Genomic DNA, 16,055 nt, shown 5'->3' with positions numbered 1-16,055 from the left:
ATGTGTGCAGTTAAAAGTTCCCCCTTTCTGAACTGTATATACTGCAATATATTTAATAAAATTTCCAGATATATCTATCCTTCTGGAATGCTTTGATGTCTCTCTCTGAGATATGTCTGTCCCCTGACACAATTTAAGTTCTTTTTTTCTGAGCTGCCTACAGCAATAATTTTAATGAAATGTCCAGACACATCCATCCTTCGGTAACACTTTAATATCTCTCACTTGTGAAGTGGGGTCTGTTTGAATGTGTTCAATGTCCGTAGCAATAACTATTCATCAGGAAGCCATGAGACTTTATAAATATCTTACTTGAGTGCAAAATAAATGGTGGGTAGGGAGTAGAGGGTGTTTTGCTGCGAATTGTAGTTCAAATGCAAATTTTTGCAAACATGTGGCGAAACTGTTCAAGTGCCATGGCAAAGTATCTAAATATCCTTAGCAGAGGTATTTACATTCTGATTTCTTCACTAAACATCTTATAAAGACTTCCAATGAATAAAGTTATAAAGACTTTTATAAACACTGTGCGGTTCCACACAGAAAACTATTCTGAGATTTTTAGTCTATGTAGGGGTTTGGAAAGTTCTCCCCATCCTTTCATTGAGATACTCTTAAAGTTTCATAATTTCTTGATAAGTTGTGAAGGTTGTAGACAACTCAGAACAACTTTAATTATGTACATGCTGTACATAGGCCTATGTACATACACTTTTGATTATTAACAAACCATATTCCAACAGATGGCAATACATGACAAGTGTAATGGACAACAACTGCTCTCTGATGCCATACAAGCTGGAGAGAGGATTTATCAGGACACAGCTGCAACTGGAAGAGAAGGGATTCGTCAGGAGTTGAACTCACTTAGAGACCGATATGAACTCTTCTGTAATGATCTTGATGAGTTACACAGACAACTTAAGGACCTCAATCACCACTGGATTACATTCAAAGATACATTCAAGCAGGTTAGAATTATTAAATGCATTTTTATGGTTTAATTCGAAACAGCAAGAATATTTTTTCATTGATTTTAGGCTTTGAAATTCTTTATTACACAAAACAAGAGCAATACATTTTATAAACAAAATCATACGAACACAAGAAGATATAAATGTTCCATATTTACCGTAATTCTCTGCATATAATCCTTCATGTGAAATTCCATGCATTAATAATGAAACCTTAACAAATAAAATGGGCTGTTTGTAAAATTTTTGTGCGGAAAAATATTAATTTTTTTCATTCTCACATCTACAGTCACAAACTTGGTTGAAATGACACCCCGGCTATAACATCTATAATTGGCAGTCTGAACTGATTCTCATAGAGAACATTGTTCATACATATAATGAACCATGCTTATGATGCAGATGAAAATCAACCGGCTCAGATACAACAAATAATTTTTTGTCGCTTTTGTTTTCATTTCAATGATGTTTTTCCAAGAAATTCTTAGGATTACAGCTGATCACATCTAGGGAATGTTTGTCTGCCATTCTGTTTATGTTGAGAATAAGACTTATTGCATGTTTGATGCCCAACTCGCTGACATGACTACTATACAAAACGTTTCCATATTTTGCCCTTCCTGAGTTTTCCTACAAAAATATCCTCTTTTTTTTTGGCAAAGCTTGCTTTCATTCCTACCCTTTAACAGAATCAAGAATAAAGGCAATTTTAATAATATATAAATTGCATCATAATGAACCTATATTCATAAAATTGATTTTCTGTGGGTGTATCTGTCTGTTCTCTACACAAATCTACAATTTTAAACCAATTATCATCAAAGTTTGCATATATATGAAACAGGCCCTGACTTGAATGATAGGGCTTTTAAGTGACTTGAGTAACTTTAAAACTTTGTCAAAGGGGGATAAATGCCCAAAATGAGAGAAAAACCATCTGGTAACAATGGTTCCTGGGCCTCAACTATGACTTTCAGAATATTTACTTTGGCTACTATAGTTCCCTAACTGTGCGTCTCAGACATGTTTATTCCTATAGAATGGTTTTTCATTCCTTCAGTGCTGCCAGTATAACTGAGAAATCCTGGGCAGAGCGCCAGGTATTATGGTTAGTATGACTATAAATATTCATCTTGCAATATTCGCCAAGTCAATTTCTGCTCTATGAAATGAATTTTAGCAAATATAGCATTGTATTTCTTGCCTGGGGTTATTTACAAGCAGTATTTGGCAATTTCACAAATGGCATTTGGCAACATGTTTAGTAAAAATCTATGATGTCCATGTTAATTTCTTAAAAACTTAAACCTTGGTTATAATAACACCTAGGTTTTTAACAAAAAACTTTCATGAAATCTTTGATGTTGTTATAATCGAGTTTGACTGTATATATGGGATCTATAAATCCTTAAAAAATTATTTAATGGACTATATACAGAAAAATGCAGTAATCAAATTATTTCCATCTGAAATTATTTTCTTTTTTGTGATAAAATATAAATATTCAGTGCATTTGTCATATTACAAGATTAATGTTTTTGAAAATATTTAGTTATTGAACTGGATGGATACAACTGAACATGCACTAACTGACGATAAAAAGGATCCTCCAGCATTACAAGAAATACAAGGCAGGCTACAAAAATACAAAGTAAGCCAAATGAATAAACTTTATTCCAAATCTACTGAAAATATTTGACATTAAAAAAGAAATTGGTTCGCTTATTTATATACTTCAACCTGAGCATTCTTAAACATCAATACGGGGTGGGCAAAAACTCCTTAGAAACTTTAAAAACTCATAAAAACCAGAAAAATAACTGAGATAAAAAAACGGTTTGCAGGGTTAGCATCGCTAGGTCACTGAATTTTTTTTAAGACAGGAAAAAACTAACTCAAAAATCTGCTGATAAGTGGCGCTGACATACACTAGTCAAAGCAAAGATATGCAAATAACAAACAGAATGCCTCCAAATCATTTATTATAGCAGTATGTGTTCCACATGACCACCACCACAGGGTATAACACATTGCAGGCGAGTCACAAATCCAGCAACGGCAGAGTGCAGCAGGTCCACATACACGGTTTACAACAGTGAACTGTTGTGGATTAGGAGCACAAGCTCAGCTCTTATAACCATCTCATTTGCATATTTCCACCAAAGTTTCTTGTACCAGCGCCACCTATCGGCTGTTTTTGAGGGGTTTTTTTCCTGTCAAAAAAAATTCCAGTGACCTAGCAATGTTAACACTGCAAACCGTTTTTTCATTCATTTTTAAAGCTTCTACGGAGTTTTTGCCCATGCTGTATTACAAATTGCATGCAATATTTTCAAAGAGTTTATTTATTTATTTATTGTTACAGTCATTGCTATCTGATACTGAATCCTATAAGCGACAAATCAATTTGCTGCAAGAGAAAGTTCAAGCAGTGGCACCTCTCATGAAAGATGAAGACCTTTCACTGCCACTTGTAGAAGCTACTGCAAGATATTCTGCACTCTCAGAAATGATAAAGGTAATATCACTGATCTTGCCAAGAACATTAAATTGTTTTGTCATGATTTATAATCACAACCTCTGTTAACCAAGCAACTGAGCATCTATCGAACCAAGTCACATGTCTAAATCAAAATAGACTGGTTAAATACGACTCCCCCTTTCACTGAGGCTGCATGATGAATTGAATGTAAGTGTCAGCTTCTAGTAACAAAAGAGAGTTATAGTCTCAAAGAAGGAAAAAAAAGTAGCTCCAATCAAAAACTCAAAAATGAAGAATCTCCCAGGACAATGGCCATAAAATATGGTGTTGTAGAAACAACCATTGAGGACTGGAAATGACATGAAGCCAAAATTGAAAACTTTTTGATAAGACAGGCTCAAATAAGGCTCTAACCACTTTGCTTACAAGCTTTTAGCAACAAATTTTGATTATCTCTATTTGACGAATCTGCAATAAATCTGGCAACCTCGTCCTAACCTAATCACATGTTTAAAAAAAAGGAGGGGGGGGGAAGGAAAAATATATATAAAAGGAAAAGTATAATAGATAAGGGGTAGATAAGAGTTTTTTGTCCTATTTTCACCCCTTTATCATGCATCCTCTCTTTTGCTCTTACATGCATATAGTAGAAAAATACATTACACATGAGGAAAAAAATCATTGTCAGAAGTATAGAAAGAAAGGAGGGAAAGAAAAAGAAACTTCAGTCAAGATAGGGCTATTATAAAGCTTTGTTGTGGTGGTAATAGAGAAAAAAAACTCAGAGAACTTGTTTGAATTTATTCTTCTACCATTTGGATGCAATATTACTTATGTCTATGATCGTAAAGGGGCGCGGTAGCTCAGGTCGATAAGATACTCACCTAAAGTACCAAAGGATGTTTAGACATGTCGCAAGTTCGATACCTGGTTCATCTTTGTCAGAAAAGTTTCCTGACACAGGGGTACAACAGAAACGGCTGCATGACCACAGAAAAAATCTCTACCTCAGGGAGTCGTCCATCGAGGGGTTAGCACACCAACCTCTTGATGAGTATAAAAAACCAGCCTTCCATTTGGAATCGGCAATAAATTGTAGGTCCCGGTCTAATTAGCCCTCATGTGCAGAAAATGACTGTGGTGTGACAAGAATGATCAAGGAGTTAAAAAGAAAGTGTAATGTAGAAAAATAGTCCAATCTGATAAGTTTGATGAATTAGTTTTGATTTAGAGAGATAGATGGCTTTTTTCTCAGCCCAAGATATCAAGGAAACATTTATTTTCTGGATATTATGCTGAGATGAACTAGGAAAGAAAAGCCATCTTGTCTCCGCTGGGACACAAACCCAGGCCCTCTTGCATACTGGGCAAGCATGCTACCATCTATTCCACCGGAGACACGACCCTACCTTCCTTATTTCACGCACTGTGGCATGAGGCACTGAAGTAGAGACATTAGTAGCCTGTCTTAACTTAAGGAAATGGCTCCCAGGTGGGACGGTTTTTAGAGAGATAGATGACTTTTTTCTCAGCCCAAGATATCAAGGAAACATTTATTTTCTGGATATTATGGTAAGGTGAACTCGGAAAGAAAAGTTATCTTGTCTGCCGGGACAGATGGCAGCATACTTGCCCAGTATGCAAGAGGGCCTCGGTTCGTATCCCGGCGGAGACATGATGACTTTTCTTTCGGAGTTCACCTCAGCATAATATCCAGAAAATAAATATTTCCTTGATAGTTTTGATTTGGTTTATTCAGCAACATGCCAGCAGAAATCAGAAATGATTGATTGCTCTTTAGGCTGATTGGTGTCAAACACCATAAAAATCTAAAAGGGGGAATCGGCTTGATTCACAACAAGCTGAGGTTCACTCAAAAAATTCACGTACCATGGATTAAATAACTGGGTTTGTGTTTGTGTAGAGAAAAGTTATCATCAAACAAAATAGATTTTCCCATAATAGATTTTTATGGATCAATTTCATAATTGTAAGCAAGCACAAAACATCTGTTTTGTTAAAATATATTCCAAACTATTACAAAATACATTGTTCACATTGAAAAACTATTGAGTGAAGCATTATGCAATAGATTATAACAATAGATTTTTATGGATCCCCCCCCCAGTAACTGCATCAGGTGTTATGGCTAGTAGTCTCCTATTAACCAAGGTGACTCCCATCCCATTCTCTCCTGTTAATCAAGATTCTATTGCGATTAATGATTAAAGAATTTAACTTCATTTTTTTTCACAGGAATATTTAAATAACTTGATCCGAGTATCAGCATTAGCATCAGAATATAAAGACCAAAAGACTGCTTGTGATGATTGGTACCAAAAAGCAGAAGAGAAACTTTCTTTATGCTGTGACTACTCAGGAAACAGTGCAACATTGCTTTCCAAGCAAGAAAAATGCAAAGTAATGTTATTTATTAGAAGTTTATATTCCAAAATAACATTCAGCATTTCATTATCGATTGATAATAATATAGACATAGAAATTGTCAAATTTCCTGTATAATCCACAGATACTAATTTCGTTATGTTGAGGAAAAGATTTCATCATATAGTAGTGCACAGAGGCGTATAGTTCTCGCGTGAAATTTTCATTCATTAATAATGAAATCTTAAGGAATACAAGAAGTGGTTTGTCGAGTTTATGTACAGAAAAATGTCAATTTTTCTACTCTCATTTATGTTTCCTCTATAAATTGTTAAATTTCTTTTTACAAATTAATTTTTCAAATATTTATATCTATTTCAACTTCTTAGGAAAAACGCAGCAGATAATATGCAATTGCATATTATAAAATATATACAATATCTGCAGAAAGAGTCATAGTTACTAGATTATATCATTAGTTTGTTCTTTCCCCCCCCCCCCCCATAAATTTCAAACAAAAACACAAAATAACTTGAACCCATAATTTTAGGCTCTATATAGTATTATGATTTCAAATATTTTATGTCATTACTTAAATTTTTATGGGGAAAAAATACTTTTCCTACTTGTCAAATTACTTTCTTGTTAAACTACACTTTAAAAAAAGCTATCTTCATATACGTGATGACATGTTCTAATAAATACATTTATATAATACGTATTTCAATATTTTTCCTTAATCTTGTCAGGAAGTAGAAGAAAGCATTCCAAAAGGACGTGAAAAGATATCAGTTTTGAAATCACACATCGAAAGAATGGAAAACCTGATATCTCCAAGAGAATATGAACTTCAGAAAAGAGAGCAGCTGGCTATGGAAAGCAATGTAGAACAACTTTCTGAAAGAGCAATTAATATACAGGTAGAACTTCAAAACAGAATCCATCAATGGGGTGCTTATGAAGAAAAACAAGCAAATCTGAGTTCTTGGCTGGAAAACATGGAACAACGTGTCAAAACCTTTTCATTGAAGACAACTTTGGATGAGAAAAATGAACAGAGGGATTATTTTCAGGTTGATTTTAAATTATATTTATCATGTTTTTCTTGTTTGAACAGCATAATATGTATTTACTTGTATTTATTACTGATTTTTAGCAACTTAGTAATCATAATTAATAATTGAGTTTAAAAGTCAGTTTTCAAATAGGTTTAATAACACTGTTCTATACAAATAAAAATGAAAATCATTTTTCTAAGGATAACAATCATGATTCTCATGGAAAAATCTGCCTCTTGAATTCAAATCTGTAATTTGTTTCTCTTTGTGCCAGGCATAGTTTCTAAGTTATAAGCAATTTCAAATTTTTTACTTCTCCTTGCGCCCCATGCAGTGTGTCTATAAAGGCAAAATATATAACAACCACTATTCCAGTCACTTTTTGAAACTGTATTGGAACATTCCATACAGAATAAAACAAAAAGTAAATACAGACTTATTAATTATATCAGATAATTTTATGAAAAAAATTTATTTACTGATAGAAAATATCAACAAATTTATGTTTCCTCCAAGAATTTAAAAGACATTTTTGTCTCTTGTGATCACTTTTGCTCTCTCAAATATTCCAGCAATAATCAGCAAGCATTGGCGGCATCAGTTTCCCTTCATACCACTTTCCTATGGTCATTATGTCTTTTTATGAAACTTTTCACCAGTTTTGTCGGAAACATCACTGCAGTTCTCAGGAAAACTAATGCAGATATGGCTCTAGGACATGCACTTTTAGGTGCATGTTGTACCCTAAATCCCTGTATGCATTTTTCAGCTGTTGAACCAATTCTTCATAGTTGTTAGCTCTTTTCTTTCTTAGAAAGTTTTGTGTTACATTCTTAAAACAAAAATCCATGCACTTTTCTCTTTTGGTGAAAGGCATTGTTTGAAATCTGTGTCTGAAGTTCTCTAATTTGGGCACTCTCTAATTAACCCACAAACTATAGTTGAAGCTGAATCTTTTTTTGCTGTTATGGGAATTTCTGTCGTGGCTGTTGCGTACACAACACATCCAAATTTTGGCTAGTCTTGTTGCGTACCTAAACTACTTTCAAATCACAACATATTTTCCATTTTTGCTCTCATCGTATTTCACTAATTTGATCGTATATTTCAAAATATCACACACACATGACTGTTTAGTCATATTCGCATAAGCAACTGCAAGAGAAGGCATTACATCCCCAATATGAAGAACAACTCCCATTTTAGCCTACATTTGGAGACATCTATAAAAAGTCTCCATTCCCATGGCTTGTATTTGAATTTCAAAGCATTCATTAAGGCCTAAACATCATTTCAGAACGTCATTATGTTGTCATTTCCAAAATAAAGAGGAAACATTTTTTCCCTGTGCATATATTCAGTAATTTTTGTGTCTGGCTGCAATAGCTTATATTGTATACTTACTGTATATCAATTAAATTAGACATACATTGTTGAATAACTAAAATACTGTGCCTGATAGCAAATTTATATTTTCAGATTTGAATTCCTACACCATAAAAAAATCTTTGAAAACAAATATATATTTTCATATAAGTGTGGGCGGGCATAGTGTGGAAGGGAAAGAGATGACGACGAGAGAGAAATGAAACACACGTCTAGTCAGATGAACAATCTTTTATACAAGCAAAGAGAACAACAGTCATACAGCAGCGGTCAAGTTTAGGGAAAGAATTAAGTCCCCAAAAGAGGGGAAAGTTGCGTATATAGGGAAAGAACATGAATACATGCAGTAAAAGGGAAAAAATTATATTATTCCAACAACAAGAAAATTTTTCCTTGTCGAACAATGCAATTCAATTTATATTTTAAAACATAACATAACTGGTATTTCTATTAAATATCAGATATGGCTAATTTTGTATTTATGTGTAAGCTTAAGAACTTAAGTGTAAGCCCCTTAAGAACAGAAAACTTCAAACATAATATGTTATAGTGGCATAGCTCTTTGCATTATTTCATTTTTTTCTGGAACTAGTGAACAATTACATTACATTAGTACTTACAGGACACCCTGTATACTATACTCATATATGAAGGATATTATGGAGAAAAATTTTCGATTATTTTCACTTTGCCTTGGCTGCAAAGAACAAATTTTTTTTTGTTTATCTCAAAATGAATAGCAGTTTAAGTCATGGCTGGACAAATCCTAGGCACCAGGTCACCTTGGTGACTAAAAGATTGATATTGGCACCTTAAATTTTGTAAGTGTGATTACTAGTTTGGGCAAAAGAAATATGCCAGGCTCCTAAAAAATATTTAGTTGACTCCTAGATTTTTTCTCGATATGTCAAGCCCTGTTTTAAGCATTAATATCAGTTACATCTATGTTTCTGAAAGTTAGCAATATCACCACCTTCCCCCCCCCCCCATGATTGGTGCTGGATCAAATGAAGGATGCTGCAGAAGCTATGGGAACAATATAAGTGTTTTCTTAAGCTTCTTGCCATCATTCACGAGATATCACACCTCCTTAAAAGCTGTCTTTAAAGCCCAGATATTTTGTAAAGCTGATTTTTCAATGAAATACATTTTCCTATCCTCCCTTACTTTTCATCTGTTCAATATCAGAAGAAAGCTTACTTCATAAAACAAGGCATTTCATTTTAGGGTTCATTTCATAGGTTCAGTGATTCCTGCTAAAGGGTTAAGAGAAATGACTTGAAGTGTTTTTACTGAGAAAAAAGTGTTATGGAACAAATAAGTTTGGGGAATTGTTAATTACATGAGCAAATTAAAGTTACATAAGAATTTGTGATATTGATGAAATTATTTAAAAAAAACTGACAATGACATTGTTTCTATAAAAATGATTTAAATTTTGGGAGATCATGATGAGATTAAATTACACATGTGAAATTTGCGTAGGCAGACTACTTGAAAGTCTCAAGATAATGTTTTTATCTTCAAAAATTAGTTATGGTAGAGAAAATGTGTGAATGTATTTCTCTTTTTCAACTACTCATTGAAATTATAGAAAAAACTTAATGGGAAAAATGGTGTACACCAATACTTTATGGGGCTTCTGAGAGAGAGAGAGAAGTTATATATGTTTTTTCTCGCTTCTTGTTTTTACGATTTGTATCATAATATTTCAAAATGCATTTTTTTAATAACCTGCATGAAGTAGAGTAGAATTTTAGAGTGGGATTTTCTTCTGTTTTCCTCCTGCATGCTTTTATAAAAATAAATGGGATTCTTAGCTTTTGAAAAATATTCCACGCCCATTCCAGAAATATACCATTACTTTCCCCTAAAAATATCCCTCAACTAGGAAAAAACATTGAATATGTTGTCAATTTTAATTTATTTAGATGTCTTTTTTTTTTTGGCAATGTATTTGCATGTTTTGGATGGGAAAAATCTTTAGCTGTGTTTGTAGTTTAGTTGAACTAACCAATATGTCTTGCTCTGCATGCATTTGATTTCCTGCTGTTTCAATGAAAGATGCTTCAACAAGATCTCCTTAGTCATGAGTATGAAATCACTAAAACCAAGGAAAATGATATGGAAAAAGTAAGCCATATGAAAAAATATAATTAACAAGCCTTTTTTTTTTTAGTTTATTATTTTGGATAATTCTCAATCTTTGTGTTTTATGAGCATGGTATATGTGGAATGTGGATGTATCAAGCATGAAATTTTTGAATGTTTTATTGCAATTTATATACATATTTTATACAAAATATTTTATAAATTACATTGATTTGGAAATTCTTTGTATTTTGTTCCTCTTCTACAAGAGTTTTACATTTTGTTTGTCTCCTCCTGCTTAATTTTTCTCGCTCTATGCTACCATAGCTGTAACTGACCAAATCTCAAACTTTAATGCTAACAGGTTTTAAAAAACAATATAAATTTTTTATTGGATTTTAATTATTTATGTATTACATAAAAAAAAATGGCCTAGACCGGTGTTTCTCAAAGTGTGTGTCGTGGCTCCCAGGTACTGTTGGCAACCTTTGTCAGGTGTGTCCCAGTGAACTCCAGATATTAATTTCCATGCATATTCATGCTTTAAATTGTTTTTTATGTAGGAAAATATCCACCAAACTATTTGGGGAGCCGCAGATGAATCATGAGTTGGGCAAGGGTGCCGCTGGTGATAAAAGTTTGAGCACCATTGGCCCAGACAATGAATTGAATCTCATAGCAAAATTTTTATTGCTATAACTATTTCTATTTAGGCAATACTCAATGAGCTTCATGAGAAAGAAACTGATTTTGATGTTTTGTCTGATGAATCCCAAGAGTTGATAGCCAGTAGCGGGGAGATGCGTATTTCGATGGGAACATCACAGTTGATGTCACATTTCCAGTCTTTGCTTCTTACATGTAAAGTAAGTGATTTTGTATTTCAACATCAAGAATTATTATTGATTACAAGTGGTTGTTTTTCATTGTAGTTTTTGAAATCAAATTCAAGGATTGAGAAAAGGAATATAATTAATGGGAGTAAAATAATGTGCAGAGGACATTGTAGAAAACAATTCTTAAACAGTATTCTACAGATATACAAAAATGTGGTATAATAATTATTTAAATATTTATATCAATAGTATTATATTTTATGTGAAATAAATTCTGAAGAAATCTCAGTTATATATATATATATATACTGTAAGGTACAGCATTTTAACGTGTATAAGGAACCCCCCTTTTGCCAAAAATTGAGTTCCAAAAATAGGAGGGGTTTCTTATGCATGGATAGTATTATAGCAAGGCTGAAGAATGCCTTTTCCAGGAGCTGTTGAAAAGGTTATTACTTATTACTATGCAAAATAAGTGGTTCTTTTTTGTGTGAGGGCCCCACCCCCTTATTCGGTTTGGGCCCTGGGACAGTGCCCCAGTTGCGAGCGTGTATTAGTTGCGAGCTTGCCTGTATTATAGATTTTTTTAAACTTATTTCCAGATTTTAAGCCCAAAAAAATTGGGGGCATTCCTTATATACATGTTAAAATACTGTAGTTACTCCAAAATTCTTTCACTGAAATTTCATCTTTGCTATCTAATATTAACTAGTGTCAAGAATGTTCTGTGTAGAACAGTAATAGTAACTTGTAAAAGTAGCAACAAAATTCTTGATGCGTAAATTGAATTAGCAATTGTATGTTTGGCAGTAAAAAATGACTTTGGTAAATTAGTAAAATAATTTACTAATTTTGTTTAGGTAAAATTACACTCTATCTCTCTCTCACTCTAATGACAAATTCAGATTGTTGACACTTATTACATTTGGACCCCACCTACAATTTTTTATAGGTGGATATATTTTATCAATTTTTTTAGCTACTTGAGACTTTTAAAATCAACTTCTTAAAATTGTGTTATAGTGAAAACGCATGAAGTTGTATTATGTAATACAAGGGATACCTGTATAGGCGCATAGACATTTATGCATTGATACCAACAATATATATATATGGAATATATCTCACACAAATTTCTCTATAGGAGTTGGTCAGGAAATGCGAACAACATGTAGAAGACCATATACAATTTCAAGAGAAGTACAACCAATGTTCAAAATGGATTGAAGATGCTGCTGCACTGTATGCAAACATAAATGCCTTGCCTAGTGGCAGCTGTGAGGCTCTACTGCTCAAACATAACAAAGTCAAGGTGAAAAAAAAATTTGTCTAAGTTTTCCAACATATGCATAATGCTTCACTCAATAATTTTCCAATGTGAATAATGTATTTTGTTATAGTTTGGAACATATTTTAACAAAACAGATGTTTTGTGCTTGCTTACAATTATGAAATTGTGTAAATGTAAGTTTTTAAATTTGATAGCATTATATCTATTGAGATATTTCTGTTAAAATGAAAAATCACACCCTTCAATATTAGTCTATTATTGAAGTAAAATACAGATGAATACTTTGCATATCTCCAGTATAACCCTTTAATTGTGATGCTGAATAAACAATATATGCTTAATTTTATGAATGTGTGTTCATTTTGTACGAAAAATAATCATGCATTGAAGTTTTTATTTGTGTAACCTGTATGATGTGTTTATAATTTTTTTTTTTTTTTTTTTTTGCAAATTCTTGTTTGCAGGAGCTTTTGCAAATAAAAAATGAAGGGCTTAACCTCCTAAGTGCAACTGTGCAATATGGGGAACAATTACAAGTAGGAACGTCACCAGAGGGCTGGGAAACGATTCAGGTGATGTTGCAGCATTTACAAAAATCATTTGATGATGTATATGATGGAGCAACGCATCTCGACAGATCCCTGATGTCAACCCAGTTTGTTTGGTCTGAGTTCGAGGATGTTATGCAACGGCTTCAGCGATGGGTCGAATCTTGTTCAAAAAGTTTGGAGAAACCACTAGAGCCACCTGAAACCATGGACCAAAAGAAAACATCTTTAAGAACGTACAAAGTATGTTTTTTTTATTCGAAAAATGTTCTATAATAATGCTTCAATTTCTTAAAAATTATTGGGCTAATGGTTGACAAAATTTTTGCTCAATTTTTCCTTTGTGATTTTTTTTTCTTTTGGTATTCATTTAAAGAAGCTTTGCATTTTTAATTATTCCAGGGTCAGTTACTGGATATCACAAGCCATGAACAGAATCTTGAGGATTTACAGTACAAAGCAGAATCTCTACCTCAGCGAGATGAAAATATAGATCAAGTTATAAATTTCTTGGTGTCTCAGCACAAAGTCTTAAAAAATAAAGCACAGGTAAGAAATATAAATATATTCAGTAATTTACATTATTGTATACAATACAATATTTGACCAGATTAATATACATGAGCCTATTCAGGGCCGCAACTGGGGGGAAGCAGGTGGGTCTATTGCCTCTGGTGCTGGACCAGAAGGGGGTGCCAAATTCACTCCTTAACTACTTCTTTTACATGCAAAGGGCGCCAAAAATTTGATTAAAATTTTTATCAATAAAGGCGCCTCATGTCAGTCCAGCAGGGGTGGCTGAACCTGAACTTTCTTCAATCTCTTTTGCAATTTTGAAAGGCTTGTCAAAAAAATAGTTTAGCACATTTTTCAGGAATGTCTGATGTGCTGAGCTGAAGGCAAAAAAAAAGTCAATGAGGACCATTTCGGAATAGACAGTACCAGATTAAACTTTAAATAATGCTGTTCATTGCCCCCACAGGGCCTGTGAAGAGTCTCACAATTTTTTTTATAAATTCACTATAAAAGGGCTTTTGAGTGGCTGATCTGGTGGCCTGCAAAGGATTCCAACTTAGGGGGACATGCTCCAGGAGGTGAGGGCCATGATGTATCTGTGGAGAAAGTTTTCTTTGATTGCCCCCTTATACAGTTGACGCTCAATTTTAGGAATCTCCAATTTAAAACTGTACGTTTTTACTAACTAATCTTCTGGTCCGAAACAATATACTATACCATTTTCCATTAAACACCTTCCCATATACTGTTCAAACTTTAGATTTTACGAGCTATTTTCCACATATGTATGAGTTTGTAAAAACAAGTGTGGACTGCTTAACTATACATTTGTCTAAAAAAATGTTTGCATCTTTTTGTTCACTTATTCCCCCCCCCCCCTGGAAAAAATAGGAGGGAACAGATTATTACCAAGAGCTTGTGAATAATCATGAATCTTTGAGTAAGATGCTCTCTGACCTAAGAAGTTGGCTCAACACAGTGAAATCGTCAATAACAGCTTGTGCAGATTCACCCCTAGATCGAATATCTTTGCAGGAAAATTTGGAGAAAGCAAAAGTAAGTTCCACCTTTTTAATGTCTTTATGCCGCTTTGTTTTTGCTCACTGTTTTTATTCTAGTAAAAATTGTACTCTGTATTCTGTGTATGACAACATTTAAAACAAATGGTGAACTTTATAAAGTGGGTAACTTAACAAAACTGATGCTGCTGTGGTTGGCTGAAGTTTGTTTCCTGTGATTCCCAACTTCGCAGTGTGAATGTGAGCCAATCTCCCGGTTAAAATGTCTCGCCCTTCACTCACTTCGCTTCTGAAATATAGATGGCAGTACTGAAAAATCAGCCACAGCACTAGATACTCACTCAGACTGTGGTACAACTCACTCAGTAGTAAATCGCACGTGGCGATAGACCAGAGTTATGCTCAGTTTGAAAGAAAGAAAAATACTAATGTGTACGTGTGCTGAGTTCAAATCATTGGCATTACACTTACTATATGCACTATATGCTACTGCTACTTAACTGCACATGTATAGGTGTATGTCAGCCATGTATGTATTGTGTGCCTTACATAAATTTGTTTTTGAGAAATGTGTTCAAGAAGTGGTGCCATCTGGCTTCTGAATTTGGTAGCAAACAACTCTGAAGGCTATTTTGCCTGTGGTATTATCAATGAAATTTGAATTTTGTAGGCCCTAATTGCTCTCTTGAGGGAGATTTTTCCAAATGTGACCTGCCTGCTGATGTTGTCTTTGGACTGAAGCTATGATCACTGCTTATCATATAAAATTCTCTTTTTACCCTAAAATCGCATCTACATCAGTGTTTTTTAAGCCAGCCAAGTCCCTTGAGACCCCCACAAAATAATTTTTATTTACATCAATGAAACATTTTGTGCCGTGAAATTATAATTTTTTCTTGTTTTAAGATTTGCAAATTATAAAAAATAATACATTTTAGATTTTGTGGAGAGCATCAAAATTGAAGAGTCTGTGAAGCATTAACCTTCACTAGATAAGGCTCGTGCAGCATTAATCTTCATTACAGTGGAGACTACAATGCATTTGTCTTCACTATGGGGGTGGGGCATGGCCCCCACATCCTGAAGCAGGGCCCCTAGGCTGGGATCTTTTACGGGGCCTTCTGTATGATGAATTTATAGCGTGAAAAAACAAAAAAATTATTAAAATCCTCCCGGGCCCCAGGGCCAGAGCCTTGTCAGCCCACCCCTTGTGGGGGCCATTAGTGAGGGGGGAGGTCCATGACAACAGAGCGGTTGGGAAACACTGGTCTACATATTTTACTAGCTTTCTTTGACCATGCAGTAATTAACACACCCAGTTTTTACTTTTATTCTTTTTTCTTTGTTCTTTCTCCACACATGCACAAACTGGTTATAATCGGAGCGTCACAAGTTTGAAAACCCACCGTCAATGGGTCGTCCCAAGTTTGACATTCGCCTAGTAAACATTTCTTTTCTCACAATGAAAT

General features: G+C 34.0%; 1 protein-coding gene across 3 annotated transcripts in view; it reads left to right on the top strand.

The window, feature by feature from the left end:
* Msp300 (Muscle-specific protein 300 kDa) overlaps positions 1–16,055 on the top strand; it is a 326,596-nt gene that overhangs the window by 155,422 nt on the left and 155,119 nt on the right. For all 3 annotated transcript variants that reach the window (XM_089245642.1, XM_089245623.1, XM_089245633.1), the window contains 10 exons: positions 744–971; positions 2,527–2,625; positions 3,340–3,492; positions 5,713–5,877; positions 6,591–6,914; positions 11,090–11,242; positions 12,357–12,524; positions 12,968–13,294; positions 13,454–13,600; positions 14,459–14,623. In XM_089245642.1, the coding sequence (XP_089101768.1) occupies positions 744–971; positions 2,527–2,625; positions 3,340–3,492; positions 5,713–5,877; positions 6,591–6,914; positions 11,090–11,242; positions 12,357–12,524; positions 12,968–13,294; positions 13,454–13,600; positions 14,459–14,623 (1,929 nt within the window). The remainder of the gene's footprint in view (positions 1–743; positions 972–2,526; positions 2,626–3,339; positions 3,493–5,712; positions 5,878–6,590; positions 6,915–11,089; positions 11,243–12,356; positions 12,525–12,967; positions 13,295–13,453; positions 13,601–14,458; positions 14,624–16,055) is intronic.

This window comes from Pholcus phalangioides, unplaced genomic scaffold (genome assembly GCF_987345545.1).
Source record: "Pholcus phalangioides strain wild (caught in Gottingen) unplaced genomic scaffold, Ppha-v1.0 ptg000003l_1, whole genome shotgun sequence".
NCBI lineage: Eukaryota > Metazoa > Arthropoda > Arachnida > Araneae > Pholcidae > Pholcus > Pholcus phalangioides.
This window is presented reverse-complemented; position numbering and strand designations above follow the sequence as displayed.